Below are 17,428 nucleotides of genomic sequence, written 5' to 3'. Positions count from 1 at the left end.
TGTTCTTTGTCGCGAAATTTTAAGGCTCTCTTAGTTTGGCCAATGTAAATTAAACCGCACTGGCAAGGAATCCTATAAATACCCCAGGAATTCATATCCGGAATGGGGTCCTTGAGTATAGAAGTTGGAATTTTATTGATGGGAGAATAAACAACCCGAAAGTTAAATTTCTGCAAAATATGTGCAACTTTATAGCTAATTGATGGAAAGAAGGGAATGACAACAGAATTTTTATAATCTCCTAAAATAAGAGTGTGGCTTTTAGTGTGTCGAGATGAGAATTTTTTAACTGCTTGATTAATAATGTTGGGTGAAACCCACACTTTAAATCATGTCATCCGACTAAACAAAAGTTAGCTTCATTTTATTCCTATGTTTTCCGTGCTCTTCAAGTTTGCTCCTCCAAACTAGCCCTTGATGAAGAACTAAATTATTTAAAAGCAATAGCTATTGACAGGGGCTTTTCACCCAACATTATTAATCAAGCAGTTAAAAAATTCTCATCTCGACACACTAAAAGCCACACTCTTATTTTAGGAGATTATAAAAATTCTGTTGTCATTCCCTTCTTTCCATCAATTAGCTATAAAGTTGCACATATTTTGCAGAAATTTAACTTTCGGGTTGTTTACTCTCCCATCAATAAAATTCCAACTTCTATACTCAAGGACCCCATTCCGGATATGAATTAATGGGGTATTTATAGGATTCCTTGCCAGTGCGGTTTAATTTACATTGGCCAAACTAAGAGAGCCTTAAAATTTCGCGTCAAAGAACATGAGGCATGTGTTAGAAAAAAGGAAACACAGAAGTCTTCTGTTGCTCAACACTGTTGGTCCGAAAATCACACTTTCAATTTTTCTGCTGCCAAAATTATTCAAAAAACATCTTCCATTGGAGAACTGGATTTTCTAGAGGCATTTCACATTCATAAAAATCTTTCTGTTCTAGTTAACGATCCTAATTCCAATCCAAATTTGCCTTCGGCTTTTAGAGAAATTATGTTTTAGTTCTGGTTTCGCCAACAGATGGCGCCACTTGCTTATTCTTGTCCAGGCTTTCTTATCTTATCTAAACATTATTTCCTATCTTGTTCATTTGCGGTTTTGCAGCTGAAGATGATGGTTCGGTAAAACCATCGAAACTAGTCCTGTGAAAATTTTGTAAATTAACGCTGATTTTTGTTGTTTGACTTCTGAATTAGTAACTCCAACAATGCTTCTCAAAATCTTTATCTCAAATAAGTGTAAGCATTTCTTTATCCTTTTCAGTCAATATCTAGGTTACAGCTTTATATGTCAAAAGTCTAATTAGACCTTTTAACACCTAGTCTAATGAACTCACATGCTCAATCATCTCCCTACAAATACGTAAAATTTCACGATTTTTTTCCGACAGAACCAGTTATATTTCGTTAGTTGTATATTCAGAATCAAATTTAAAATAGGAAAGCCAGTTGAAAGCAATTAAGCTAAAAAGTAACACTTACAAGCCTGGGGGGGGGGAAGAAATTTAGCAACTGACAAAGGATTAGTATTCAGTGAGGTGCTATGCGCAAAAAGATCGAAAGAACAAATACAAGCCTTCTTATGGCGTTATCCAATTGAGGGTCTGTAGAAATTGAATGTTCCATGAGAAGTCTCTAGGGATTCCGAAGAAACCGTGATTAGAGTGTGGCATTTATGCTTTATAACGAAATGTTGTTTCTTTTCTACCTCTTTTCACCTCAAGGTTCGCTCATCCCAGAATTTATTTAGGTTTGAGTAAGAAGCATTTTTTAGTATAAAGTTTAGCGAATAATGAATAGGAGTGTGACAGTTTCGGCCTAGGGATTACTGCTGTCTTGCCGATAGAACGCTATCCTGACTGGGATACTACAAACCACGGCTTCTCAACAATGTGTAGAATTTTTCTCTGGGAGTAAGGCAGCGGGGGATTTAGTCGTTTTAGTGGGGAATGCGGCCAGCCTTTTATTTACCTGTTAAATATGTAGTTTTAGTTTATGGATGTAACAAAATACTGAAGTTTTGGTGTTTATCAACATTTTTCGCCTCAATTTTTGAAAGGAGTGGGGGACGGGCGTGAATGAGCGTTTAGCAATGATGAAAGGGGCGCATGGGGCCAAAAAAAGGTCAGAACCACTGCTATAGACGGAAGACAGATCAGATTTTCTTAAGCGGTACGTTTCAGTTTCATCGTAAGCCACTCAAGTTAAATTAAATTGTTGTATTTATAGCAATTGTGAAAGGAAGCTTGTGTATTAAACCACGTCCGGTTGGCTGGTAACTTTGTATTTGTATATTTTAATTTAACCCCTCATAAGTGGTGAGGTAGAATGAATTTCAACTGATTTCATTTTCTGTGTCTATTTGCTCAGAATTAGTAATTCTAGTAGTGCTCCTTTACTTTGGGCTGTTTCATTTTTTACCAGCACATTATGTACGACAATGTTTAACATTGCGAACTTCTGCCCCTTTTCTTTTATTCTCATGACGTTTTGTGTGACATATTGCCACCGAGAATCACATCTTTCTACTTCTCAAAGGACTGACAATCTGATCTATGTTTCCAGGGATTAGACTGGATTGAATTATTTAGGTTATAATAAAGCTCTCTATGGCTATCTCCCTAAAGAGAGAGAGAGATGTTTTCGTGGAGGACTTTCTAAGGAAATCTGGCTTGTATTCATGTTACACGTGGAGAAAACCACGAAACCCCCATGAAAGCCAAGCTGTTCACCGGGATTTAAACTGGGATCGAACTACCAGTGTTCACTGTCAACCACTAGTGGACCGACTAGAATTACAATGCAAGACCTTTCCGTCCGCAGAAAGAGCTCCTTGTTCTAACGGAATTAGCAGTCTACTTTTACTAATTCTCGTTTGATGACATTCCCTGGAGTTACCTGAACTCGAATTTTCGACACTGATCTAACTGCACACTCCCTTCACAAGGTTTTACCATGTTCCTTATAAGCATATGGTTTCTTATGAAATGTATACTTTTGAAATTAGGCGAACATAAACCTTACATTAGTTTGTCTAATATCTCGATTCATTTACGAGAAATTCGGCAAGGGTCTCTCTTCTTAAAAGAAAAGAGGGATGTGCAGAACTCTTTCAAAATGTATATTACTATTTTTCTATAAATGCAACCTCAATTTTTAGACAGGTTAATTTTTAAAAAAATTAATTTATTTCTTGCATTTTGCCTAATCTTATAATTCGAATTGGATACTTCTCTCCCACCCGCTGCTTGCAACATATTCACTGTAATTAATTACATACGTTACGCACCCATTATCCTTTCTTTGCATGAGAAAGAAGTTACTCGATAAAAGGACTTGGATAAAATGTGAAATTTCTCAGCCAAATAACTTAATCTGCCGAATAACTTAATCATAAATTTAATCAGCTTTTCATTTCCTAGGCGATTTAATAAATGGTAAAATGAATAAATTAGATCTCATGATCTTCGTAATAGACTATTTTTAAACTACTGTTATTTTCTTTTCTCATGCACTTTTAAAAAATAAATCTATAGAATGTTATAAAAAGAAAAGCTTATGCATTATTTGATAATTATTATAAGTATTAAAATTAAAATTAATGCAATTCAATATCACTTTAGCTCTGACATCTTTGAAAATCCCGTTTAGAGATTTATATTTTGTATTTTTAACAAAGAACGTATATTAAATAAAAAAAAATCTCAACTAGCCTGTTTTATTAAACAAACCCCGCTTTAATTACCATGCATAAAATACTATTATTCGACAAATATGAGTCTGTGATTGTCACTTAAATTACATAGAAAGTAGCAACTTCTTTAAGTTTTATGTTATATTTCTGTAAAAGTCTGTTCAGCCAGGTTTTAATAAAAATCATTTTGTCATATATCAGATATTTTTATCACAGTTAAGAATTGTGAGAAAGAGATTTATTTGAAGAACTATAACATAAATTTTTGTTCTATTCCTTAAAGAAAATGACTGACTAAAAATTACATCGAGTTTAATCAAGTATTGCTAATCCCCCCTTTTTTTTACTTCCTTGAACGAAATAAAGGAAGTATTGTAATGCGAAAAATTTCGGGTGTCATTTTTTAACGGAATTATCCATTCTGACAGTTCCCGAATCTATTTGGATGAATTTTTTCGTATACTTCCAAATACAGAAGTGTTTTAAATATACAGAAGTGTTTTAAATGACGAAAATATTCATGTTTCGGCAATGTCAAATTAAAAAAGTTTTTAATTTGACTTTAACATTTAACATTTTCGACAGATAGCGAAATCTAATTTTTAATGCAGTTGCCCGATTCCTATACTTATGTTTGGGAAAGTTTTATACACTTGTAAAAAAATAAAATTATAAGAAGTTTGACTATCGTACAAAAAAATTGATAAAATTTGACTGACAAAATTGACAAAAATTGATAGGAATAAGCTTCAAAACCTGCAGTTTTTGATGTCATTTTCAGCTTGCCTCAAGCGATCGGTTAATATAGAATAATTTGAGGAAAAACGTTTAAAAGACGTGCAGAAAAAAAATGTGCATAATTTAATACACTGCACAAGACAGTCATAAGGTGTCCGCATCAGATCTTTTTTGCTAATTTTATCATATAAAAGTCAAGAAGGAAAAATAATTTAATTTTCGAAGATTTCAATAAGAATATATGGTACTATTAAATTACAATATCTTATACGATAACTTTCTAACTACGAAATTTCTGCTTCCCTGTAACTTGAATTTCACTAGCTTTTATCATTGTTCACTGTTAATAACCTAGATCTTCGAATTATTTAATGCTGTTGGAAGTGCTATTTGAGTCGTCTGCACAGGTTCAGTTCGTTACCTGTTGCCATCGTCTTCGACACCATTTCATCTACCTTTCCACATGCAATGTTCTTCAGAACCATCAACAATATTATATATACTCCCCTCTTTGAGAAGCTCTTCACTACAATTGCTTCATGAATCAGAGCTCTTGAACTCAAATTCCGAGAGCAAATCAATTAGTATGACAAAATTCCACTACGTCCACGAATCTGTTTCAAAATTTAGGGAAGCTGGCTTGCCGACTGTCTTGTGGAATTGGAAATTACGTAAATACTTAAAAAAATTTCAGAAACTTGCGCTAAAACGCTACGAGAAATACACGGGAGGGGGGGGGAGCAAGAGGAAATATTCCAGTAAATATGGTATTTATTTTTAAAAAAACACAACTTTTAATACCTAGCATTTTACTTGTTAGTTATTGGAGAGAAAAGATATAAGCATACCTGGATAAGATAAAAAGTGATGTAAGAAAATATTAAAAACTAAATTTTCCACTACTTACTATACTAATTTGTATTACTGTTGATAACCATTGTGGAAAGCAGGAGCCACAAATGTAGATTAATTAATTGCTACAAATAAATGTGACAAAAAGTGCATTTCCTAATGGAGACAGCATTCACAGTTATAACCCGATTTATTTATAATGGTAACGTGCCGTGAATCTGTAGATATCATAAATTTTACCCAAGGATTCTACAAATATCTGAACAAACCCTCTTTTACTTAAAAGGTTTTCTAAACGAAAAAAAAAGGGGGGGAAAGGATGGCTGCCTGCAGCATGTCTATAATTTTTGTTCAATATCACATTTAGCAATGGAAATTTGTATCAAACACACAATTCCAGTCCCCTTTGAAATGGTATGATATCAATGGATATTTGTAGTTTTTTGGTTGTTTGAACTGCACTTATAAGCACATGTCTGAAACATACTGGACACTTAAATTTATTTAATTTTTTATTTAATTTAATTTACTTTTTATTTAAATTTTCAAGTATCAAATATTTAAAAAAAAATGCAAATATGATATCAAATAAATCTGCTAATATTTTAATCCCGTATCTCAATTAAGGTTTGGACGAGTTCTTATCAAGGCTAAAGTGTTACAGATGAAAGGCATGAATCTTTCTTACCTGTAGAGTGGACTCTTCTTTGTCAACAAACTCCCTGACCTTCTCCCGCAGCAGCTTGATTGTCACTTCTGAAAAGATAAAAAAAAAAAAAAAAAAAAAAAAGATTGTAAATATAGAGGGAAAAAAAAAAAAAAAAAAATGGAAACTACTTGCAGCCGAATTCGAAATCGAAATGTAGAACTGGCCAGTATATGGAAGTATCGAATACTTATCTCCTAAAATTAAGCAAAGCAACAACCTTGTGTTTGGCGTAGAGACTATCAAGTTTAGTCAAGACTATCGATTTCGACGGCAAACAGATACAGGTCCCACTTTATTAAGAGCAAAGAAATCTGAAACGAAGGGGAAACTATGGTTGTATTTATACCCAAAAGAAGTAAAGCTAATGAGAAGGTAGCGCGATCTGTCTGTAGAAATAGTAACGAAAATTTAAAATTAAGTTAATAGACTTTTAAAAGCGTTAGGAAGGACTGGATTGGAATTAAAATCATTAGCTAAAACAAGATAAATCTTTTAAAATGGGAAAAGAGTTAAGAAAATCCAATTGTGATTAAATATTCAACTATGATTAGCTATCGAAGAAGTGTTAATTTCGCCTTTTCGGACATAAGATTCGTGTTCATTGACGAGAAACTTTAAAGTTTTTTTAATTTGGCCGATACATCTTAAACCATACTGACAAGACATGCTATAAATTCCCAAAGAATTAAGGTTAGATACGGAATCTTTAAAAATCGGACCATGGATTTTATTGACAGGCGAGAAAATGACTTGTAAATTGAACTTCTGGCTAATCCGTGCAATTTTGTAACTGATAGAAGAATAAATGGAAGCATGACAAGGTTATTAATATTATTTCTAACAGCGGAATATCTTCTTTGCGGGCAACATGAAAATTTTTTAAAAGCTTTATCAACGACCATGAGAGAAAATCCCCGGTCAGTAGTAAATGATTTCAAATAACTGAGTTCATTTGCAAGGAAAGGTTCCCAGGAAAAATCTGAGAGCGCGAAATACATAATAGATGCCATTTTTTTGCTTAGCCAGATGACATGACTTAGCACGGGAAGGCAAACAACTTATCACTTATTTGAAGTTACTGTTAAATGCGAGGTTCTCCTCACGCATAACCAGTGGACCTTAGGAGGTCCTTCAAACAGACACTCTTCTTTTAAGCAGATAGATTTTGAGTGTTTTGCTTTAACTACATATTTTCTACATAGATGAATGCTATTTTTGTTAGAAATATTTAAATGAAAGACGAAGAACGAATAGTATGAAGCGCATAAAATTCATTTCCATAAAAAAACTTATGTTTCAGCTGCATATTCTCCGGATAAATCCGGATCTAGCATTTTCAGTGTTGTAGACGATCAGTATAGATAGAGTCGCGTATAAATTGAGCATATTAATAATTTAGAGCAAAATATAACTTGATTTAGCTGTGGTTTGTGAAAACAATTTTGCTAATGCCCTTCGAAAATTGATGGCCTAGGCGGCTACAATTGTCGCCGATGCTTGAATCCAGGCCGATCTCCAGGTCTAACTAAAAGAACTTTTAAAGCAATTTGAGGCAGACTGAGTCAGTTAGAAAACTACTGACATTAAAATTTATAGTGCAAAAAGTTATACATAAACATCCTAAGACTGAACATGCGTGCAGGTTAATTTAAACTCCTTAAAGAAACTTTAATGGGAGATAAAAAATATTTAAATAAATCGTTTTTTTAATATAGTATGTATGCAATTCTTTATCACTGCTCAACTCCAACGGGCGCAGGTGCGTTATCAGGTATCTCCAAATAATTTTATAATTCCTCATAATAATGTTGCACTTGTATAGGAGGATGTTGCACTTCTTCAATTGTTTTAATCAAGCCGTAAAGACATAATCCCAGACAACAGCTTCTGCAGTTAGAAGGCGTTAATGTCTGGCTGCTTTTCACCGTTCGCTTTCATAACATGGGCTTCGTACGTTACATGAGTATTTCACGAATCCTAAAATGGCTGACATGTATCTAATGTAGTGATTCGCAGTCTGCATTCAAAGGTACAAACTAGTACACTTACAGATACGCGAAAAATACTGAAGACAGAAAACGTCACATATTAAACAGAAATGAACGACAAGCTACAAATGCAGAGGTTGCAAAATTAACTGAATATTATTATGAACCACAATGAAGGGTTTCATTATTGTTAGACTTCGATAAAAGTCCTGTGATTTTACTTTAATTATTTAGTGAATTGTGGCGTGTTCATCCTTAAAGAATGTGTTGAGGAAATGCCATTGCTTAGTATCCCCATTATGAAGACTGGCTACATTGTTTACAAACATCAGCTCATATAATAATTACAAACAGTTTTTAATACGAAGAGTACATAATATGAACGTTAATAAAATTAATGTTTGCTTTAGCTCATACCAGGTTTTCATTTAATATTTATTTTGTATGAAAAGGTTTCTCAATATCTCAAAGTCGAAAATAGTGATTTATAATCCCCAGAGGAAGTTTAAAAGCAAAGTCGTGCAGTTTTCTAGCAAATTCTTTATTTTGTCATCTAACAAATTCTTTGTTAGATTCTCTACACCTGTCAAAGGGAAGGTTGTAAGGATCCTAAGTTTTACTAACGTTTATTTTATTTTAAAACTGTACTATCACTTCTTATTTTCTACTTCCGGCCAGAATTAAATGCTTTAACTTGTTTATGCAAATTGTCTTGCTAACGCCAAGTACTTAAGTTGTGGCTTTTTGCCAAGAGAGAAAGAGAAGGAGTTTTAGGAAGTAAGCCGCTTGCCACTGTAGTTTTACAAGTTTTCACTCTGTTGCTGGTTGCCTTTAAGGCCAGATGTTTAGCCCTCTTTATATTTGCAGAAGTATCGTAGTTTTAGAAGCTCGGCGTACTACATACGTACCTTTCTTTAAGTAAAGGCCAATCTTAGTGCTAGGCATTTGCATACTAATTCAAAGTTAGTTTTTAGTTATAGTTAGTAGTTTTTTATATTCTTACGTTCAGACCACAAGCGGTTGGTCTCTGTATTCCAAAGTTCGGAAATACCTGTAAAGTATTGAAAATAAAGGGTTTCGTATACCCTTCCTGCTTCTGTTGTATACTTCACACCTTCTTGAACATAGCTTGAGTAAGCTCCCTGTTCCTATACAGGATCATTCATGTTTCCAAAGCAATTCAAGAGAAACACAAGTCCTGAAAAGGTATATATATATATATATATATATATATAAATCTGAAATGTTTCAGATTTTAAATTACGTCCAAAGGGGCGTTTTTTTAACGTTTTGAGTGTTACCTTTATTTATTAAATATCATGTTCTTTGCACTTAAACCATAAAATTCAGTTCAAGAGCAATACCGCAAAATAATGTTAAATTAAGCATATCTTTAGAATTTCCGATATACACAGTCTCGCGAGCTGGAGATAAAAGTATTTTCTTTTCTATATAACGTTGCCATTTCTCGCTTTTAAAGCATTGAGTTTGTAAATCAAAAATTCGTTAAAGTTTTACAAAATATAAAATCTATAATAAAACAAATTCCAAATTTGGGATTTCAGATGCCCATATTCGCAGTAGGATTTCGTCATTCAAAATTCGATGGCTCTATGTACCATTGTTTTATCACAATGCGAGAAATAGACAATCATTTATGCAGATTTTTCATTATTTAATTTCTTCAAATCTAATGCAGGACTCTAACATTTTGAGGCAACAGTTTGAAAAGTGAACCGACGTTCATGAGTCCGACGCTAAATCGCAAAACGAAAACAATAGTCCTTCAGGGACAAAGCCCCTTTGGACTAAAAAAAAAAAAAAAAAAAAAAAAAAAAAAAAAAAAAAAAAACTGAAATGTTTCAGATTTTAAATTACGTCCAAAGGGGCGTTTTTTAACATTTTGTGTGTTACCTTTCTTTATTAAATATCATGTTCCTCGCACTTAAACCATAAGATCCAGTGTAACAGCAATATCGCAAAATAGTTTTAAAACGAGCATATCTTTAGAATTTCCGATACAGAGACTCACGCGCTGGAGATAAAAATGTTTTTTCTGCACAACGTTGCCATTGCTCGCTTTGAAATCCTTGAGTTTGTTAATCAAAAATTCGTCAAAGTTTTAAAAAATAGGAAATCGATCATAAAACAAATTTCAAATTTCAAATTTGGTCTTCCACATGCTCATATTCGTTGGAGGATTACGTTATTCAAAATTCGATGACTCTATGTACCGTTGTTTTATCACAATACGAGAAATATACATACATTTATGCAGATTTTTCATTATTTAATTTCTTCAAATATAATGCAGGACTCTAACATTTTGTGGCAACAGTTTGAAAAGTGAACCGACATTTATGAGTCCGACGCAAAATTCCAAAACGAAACTAATAGTCCTTCGGGATTCAAATCCCTTTGGACTAAAAAAAAAAAAAAAAAAAAAGAAGGCATTTTTCCTGAGTCCCATGTAATTGACATACTGATAATAACCACCTTAATTAAAAATTCGTGCAGATGGTTGTCATTCAGCTTGCGGAAATGAGCTCCGTAGGAGTACGCAAATAAGAAAGGGTTGATAAGAACAGATCTGGCATATAAAGCTGCTAAGTGAAACTGTTCCCTAACAGAATTATGAAACATACATGCGTCTGTGTCGAAAAATGAGTGAAACTAGAATATTCTGTCTAAATATAAACTGGCTGCAAAACTGTAAGACTGCAATAAATTGTAAAACTGCCGTAAATAAAAATGTTTATATTTTCTACTATTCATATAAAGATATATATATACATTAGAGCCCAAACCAAAAGTCTAGCAATTCGGCGAATTATTCCTAATCATTATAAATATAGATATTCTGTTATTAATATTACCTTCCACACTGAAATATCAGAATTCACAGAAATACTTTATTCATTACTTTATTTAATTCTATGAATTGATATTCATACAATATGATACCGAAAATTAGACAGAAAGCTTGAATAAATCAATATTTTTGCAATACGTAAACAGAAAATACTACTAGTCTCTCTTAAATAAGATAAACAAATACTTGCTACGATAAATATTAGTTTCTTTTTCTACAAACACAGATTGCAATTCGTGTCAAAATTCCTTCCAACGTTTTCAAAGAAACGTGGAAAATACAAAATTGCGAAAAACGCAACTATTCAACATCTTATTACAAAATACACTATTTTCTAGCTACATCCCATTTTTCAACAAGTTTACTCGAAGATGGCAGGGGAGCGATGTTGATGACAATGCATTCAAATTTAGTTCGCAAAATAATGTGCGTGGAACTTCCTTCAGCTGAAGAACCAGATGTTCATTCCATAAACTCTGCGTGACTCAAGCGATCTGATGAATGAGATGATCTAACTGATCTTAATCACCACTCGAACGAGAAAAGAAGAGAAAACACAGCAAACATGCGCGGGGTGAAGAGAAAACTGCAAGTCGACATTAATTTCTTAATCGTCACTGCTTCAGCATTTACCATTTACGATTCAGCGAAACCATTTACGATTGCATTTGCGCGCGATGCGTGCACTATTCCCGGTGTTTAAGGTTGAAAACGCAGCGATTTGTTCCAGGGGAATGGAAATGCAACAATTAATCCACGGAATAATTTCCTCGGCTTGAATTATATCAGATAGCAGAAGAGCCTTTCCCCCTTTTAGTGGCAGCATCTTCGCTTCGAGACACCAAGAACAAGAGGGGTGCGTAATGCTTTAGCAGCGTGAAAACTGACGTTCGAAACCTCAGGGACCTATGGGTGGGAGAATGCGTATGCGGGGGATGGGAAGGAGGAACACAGACTTCCCATTAACTTCTTCCTGCCAATTAAGCAACTACAAAAATGGTGACAGATTTATAGGTATTACCGACCATAATGGCCGACAGAATCGCTCGAACGTCTCTTGCTTCAACACATACCAGAAGGGGGGTGGATAATATAATAGCTAAAGAAACATAAGGTATACGCACACACACCAAAAGGGGGCAAGCAAAAATGATATCGTTGGAATGGGTACGAAAGAGATTCAGCCAATCATGACCCCCACAAAGAACATTGCCGAAGCTCTGGAGCGGCTCTAGCACATGGGATGGAATAAAAGGGGAGAGGGAGGGGTGAATACTACTCGAAAGAGAAAAAGAAATATTAAAGGAGGGATGGAGTATGGGGGTGAGGAGGGCAGGGAGGGAGATGTGAGGGTAAGTAGCGATAATCTCAAAAACTCCCTTTTTATAGCGAAGTGATACATGGTGGCTATTACCAACGTCATTTACCGATTATTGATCTTTACGGACAAGTAGGCTTAGCGGCCAGCTGCATATCTCATTACGAACGCCTCTAGTGGGGTGATGAGGGGAAAAGAATTGAAGGGGGCTAGTAAATCGTTTATTGGAGCCCACCTTCTCCTCCTTTATGACGTTTGTTATTATAACCATTATTTGGCTCGATTTTTTCCCCTTTCAAACTGTTGTTAGTTTGAAGCGCTAATAATCAATCAACCAGCCACAGTGAAGAGAAGCAAGCATAAAGCTTCAGCTTCTATAAATCAAAAGCATCTCAAGTATTCCCTTTTAGTTTCTATTATCTCATGACACTAAATTTTGTGCTAAACATTATTCAAAACTCTGATATAATGATGAACATGTAGTTAAAATATAAATCGGCGATTTCAATATATAATGCAGAAGTGTCAAAAATAATAGTGGCATATGCTGTTAATGTTTGTGGTCGTTATAAAGGATAAGCATAGTGCTCCGAATTTTATTTTGTTTACTTGTTTATTGGATTCAGAAGGCTAACGGTGGTTTTGAAAAGAATTATATTATTCCTTTAGGTACTCTATTAGTGACATGGTACACGACAAAACAACAGTCAGTCTTTGACCGACATAGCATAGCTGGAACTAACGCTTGCAGATGCTGCAGTGATCTTGTGCTTCACACGGATAATATTCTGAAATTTTTAGCCCATAAATTAATGTTTTTAGACCATTCTATAGAGGAAGGATACTTCAGTGAGGTAATAAACAGGAGTCTTAACAGACAAGTACTCGTCCCTGTTGCCTAAGCTACCATTTAAGAACAGAAATGCTTAACGTATGCTGCACAAACCATGCATAGTGTACCATCTCGGTAAAATTTAATATGATCGTATTCTTCCCTAGTCTTGATTTTTTTTTTTTTTTTAAATAGGTAGATACAGTCTCGGTGACCTAACTGGAGGAAGGCAGTTCAGTCCGTCCCGGGCGGCGCATTTGTTCGGGGTAGTATTTTTCATGTCAAACATATTATAGATTTTAGTGATGTGGGCCATGGGAGCAGAAAGACTAATTGGGATTTATTGGATTATAGCTAAGTTCACATCAGTATTACCAGTATTCAGTGGTTTTATCCATTCGGCCACTAGTGAGATGAAGAATCACGAGATGACGAATTGTGATTACGAAACGCAGTCCTTTGAATATTTTACAGTTTATTGTAAAATACAGTTTCCAAAATAAAATTCCAAATACTGTAACTCTATTTCGAATTTTCTTTGCACTTGCTGTATATTACGTTGTGAGAAACACGTAATGCTGTAAATTCTTGCTGTAAATATTACGTCCACACACTGAAATTGCCACTGAATTGACACACTGAAGTTCTTCACACTTGCTGTAAATACGAGGGCTATCCAGAAAGTAGATTACGTTTTGGAATAAAAAAATAAACAAAGTATAGGAAACAAATTTTATTATATACAGATGAAAGCCACACTCAAATACTACTTTTCTACATAGTCACCATACAAATTAAGGCATTTATCGTAGCGATGTACGAGCTTGGAAATTCCTTCGTCGAAAAATTCGGCCGCTTGCGCCTTCAACCACTTCGTTACCTCTTCTTGCAGCTGTGCGTCGTCATCAAAACGCTGCATAGCCAGCCACTTCTTCATTGCTGGGAATAGGTGGAAGTCGCTCGGTGCCAGGTCGGGACTGTACGGCGGATGAGGAAACAACTCCCACTTAAAAGATTCAAGAACTTTACGAGTGACATTTGCCGTGTGGGGCCGGGCGTTGTCGTGAATCAACAAGATCTTAGAGCTCAACATTCCTCTGCGCTTGTTTTGAATTGCTCTTCTGAGTTTTTGGAGAGTTTGGCAATACCTTTGAGAGTTTATTGTAGTGCCTCTTTCCAGGAAGTCCACCAAAATTACACCTTTTCTGTCCCAAAAAACAGTCGCCATCATCTTCCTTGCCGACATTGTTTGCATGCATTTCTTGGGTTTTTGGGGAGAACTTGTGTGCCCCCACTGCATTGATTGCAATTTCGTTTCACAGTTCACATGTTTCACCCATGTTTCGTCACCAGTAACGATGCGATCGAGTAAAGAGTCACCATCCTTATGGTAAGCGTCCAAAAAGTTCAACGCTGCAGCCATTCGCTGATTTTTGTGGTCCTCTGTCAAGATTTTTGGAATCCATCTTGCACAAAACTTGTGGTAACCAAGCTTTTCGCTGATGATTTCGTGCAACAAACTTCGCGAAATTTGTGGAAAACTCAAAGAAAGTTCCGTTATTGTGAAATTTCGATTTTCACGGACTTTAGCATCGACTTTTTTGAGAAGTTCAGCGGTCACTATGCTGGGTCTCCCACTTCGATCTTCGTCGTGAACATTGGTTCGGCCATTTTGAAATCTTATGACCCACTGACGCACTCCACCTTCAGTGATAATGTTGTCCCCATACACTTCACGAAGCTGCCGATAGATTTCTATCGGTTTACAGTTTTTTGCAGTCAGAAACCTTATTACTGAGCGCACCTCGCAGCTCGCGGGATTTTCAATTAACGCAGACATTTCAAACCGTCACAGTATCTGAACGGAGCACAGCACGAACCTCTCACTAGCACGGCTAGATGCAGACTGAGCTGCGCAACGCTCTGACCCCAAGATGGCCGCGCTAGCCCCGCCCCTAGCGGACACAGACGGAAACGTAATCTACTTCCTGGATGGCCCTCGTATTACATTGTGATAAAAGTCTTTCTAATACAAATCGGTTAAGAAGCACCTAAGACCTAAAACGTGAGTATCTTGTATTTAATAATACTGTAGTACCTAGAGAAGAGCATCCGTGACATACTTGAACATTGTTACGATTTCATAATAACGTGACTAGGTTATAGATGAAGTTGCATAATTTCGGAATTATGATAGATAAAAGAACAACAGGTGCCTCTTTAACAAAAGGGCAAAATTAAATAACTCAAATGTTATTTTTTAAATAATTCATTGAAAAGCAGACGAATGGAGAATATTCTTTAGAAGTCTGATTGGAGTACTATATATAAAAACTGATATGGTATTTCCTTGCTAGAAGACCCAAATATTTATGTAAATACTTCTGTAAAGTTTTAATTTTTATATACTCTCCTATAAAATTAATACACAATTAATTTTGCGTGTTGCAAGAGAGGCTTTTCAAAGCTACGGCATGAAGATAAGCGCAAACTAATTTTAATAAGGAATCATATAATGATTAAAAACTTAATAAGAAATGTTTAAGTTCACAGGCAAGAAAAGTATGATGAAATTCCTGTAAATTTTTTTTTTTTTAAATGTATAAAGAAAAATTAATGGAAACGAATTCACCGTTTTATGCAGACGGATATTATTCTATAAAAACTAAAAAATATTTTAGTCATCTCTGGTCATTTTAAAGTTTAGAAATGGAGAAATAAGCTTTTATTGCACGTGTTACGTTAACAGTTATTTCACCCCAAACATAATTATTACTGAAGATTTTTAAGACATTTTTAGCAGGTCAGTAACGCAATAGGCAGACTAAAGGGATGCTAAATTATTTCTATTTAAAACGTGCTATGAAGCAATTAAAACAATTTAAGCACTATTTAGCCAAAAGATTATAATTTCGAACTCTACAACGGCAAGAGAATTAATTTGATTTAGTTTATTTGTTTATGGCAATGCACGCCAGGGTTTTCTGCCTAACGGAAAAAATACGTCCGTGGACGAAACTGACTCCTATTCATGACCCGCTAGAAGAATTTCTTGAAAACGGAAGGAAAAGAAATAAAAATTAGGAAAAAGGAAGAGAAAAAATACTGAAATTTCAGAAACTCACTCTGCCTATCAGATGTTATTCTTGCATAATTTTAAGACGTTTTGGAATGCCACGGCTCAAAGTACCATTTTCTTCTCATTTACATCACTGGTCAAGTGGATCACAAGAGGTGCAATGATACTTGGGAGTACGCCAAGAAGTAGGCTCAGGATTACTTGCGAGCGTATAATAGTGTAATCACGTGAATCTGAGGTTCTTTCATTGGTCGCAGTGTCCAGTTTCACTAGCGTCTATGGATCAACATCATAATGCATCGAAAGACACTACACTATAGTATACTATATTGTACTGTACTGCAACTATATTATACAATACTATAACTAGACAATACTATATTATACTATGCTACAACTATTAAAATATTATAATATATCACACTATATTATACTATAAATACGCTGCATTATATTTGAACTATATTATACTATAATTAAACCATACTATTATTATACTATACTGTATTATAATATTATGCTACAGTATATTTTTCGATGTCAGGAAACTGAAGAAATCCGCAATGCCCTCGCTGGGATTCGTACTCCAGACATTCCAAATACCTGTGGAGTGTGCTTCCAGTTACACCACGAAGGTATACAGAAAGGAGGGAGGAAATACCTTATAAGTGTAGCACAGTAATAGTATAATATGGTATGTCGAAAAATCATAATGACTGTATATACTTGTAGAGACATTAGGTATTTTTTAGAAGCAGATAGGATGAAAAATGAGCAATTCCTTCGCCGGGAATCGAACCGCGGACCTCTGGAATAACAGCCAAGCGTGCAGAACCAATACACCACGACAGCATGCTAGGAAGGCGGGAGAAATACCTTATACACTATATAACTATACCATACTATGTTATAACTATACTATGTTAGACTGTACTCAGTTTTATTACTGGTTTATATATATATATACATAGAGAGAGAAAGAGATATCTGTGATATTTTTATTTAGCCAAGTTAATGTTCTCATAACTAAAGAAGCCTTAAGTACAGACGAATCAAAATAATACAGAACAAGTTTCCAAGAAATTCCATAACAGCTACACATCTTTTTATTTCTTCTACTACTCCAGTGGTTTTATTGAGTGTAACCTTCTCGCTCCGCTTTCTGCTGCGATTCTCGCTCTCTGCGACCCGAAGGACAGGTATGCTTCAACTCATCTCGACAAGAAGATTGGCGATTCCAAAATAAGCACTCTTTTCCTCCTCCCTTATATTAAAAAAAAAAAAAAAAAAAAAAAAAAAAAAAAAGAGAGAGAGAGAGAGAATGTTTACGAAAGAGAAT

The 17,428-nt window shown here is 34.8% G+C and overlaps 1 protein-coding gene across 3 annotated transcripts in view; it reads right to left on the bottom strand.

The window, feature by feature from the left end:
* LOC118201335 (homeobox protein cut-like) overlaps positions 1 to 17,428 on the bottom strand; it is a 433,633-nt gene that overhangs the window by 130,256 nt on the left and 285,949 nt on the right. For 2 of the 3 annotated variants that reach the window (XM_085815283.1, XM_085815284.1), the window contains exon 3: positions 5,980 to 6,047. The exons of the other annotated variant lie outside the window; for it this stretch is intronic. In XM_085815283.1, coding sequence (XP_085671409.1) covers positions 5,980 to 6,047 — 68 coding nt within the window. The remainder of the gene's footprint in view (positions 1 to 5,979; positions 6,048 to 17,428) is intronic. 3 annotated transcript variants of the gene reach the window in all.

This window comes from Stegodyphus dumicola, chromosome 4 (assembly GCF_044657685.1).
Source record: "Stegodyphus dumicola isolate Sdum_Otavi_A_Nest chromosome 4, ASM4465768v1".
Taxonomy (NCBI): Eukaryota; Metazoa; Arthropoda; class Arachnida; order Araneae; family Eresidae; genus Stegodyphus; species Stegodyphus dumicola.
The sequence above is the reverse complement of the archived record's forward strand: the minus strand, read 5'-3'. Positions and strand labels throughout refer to the sequence as shown.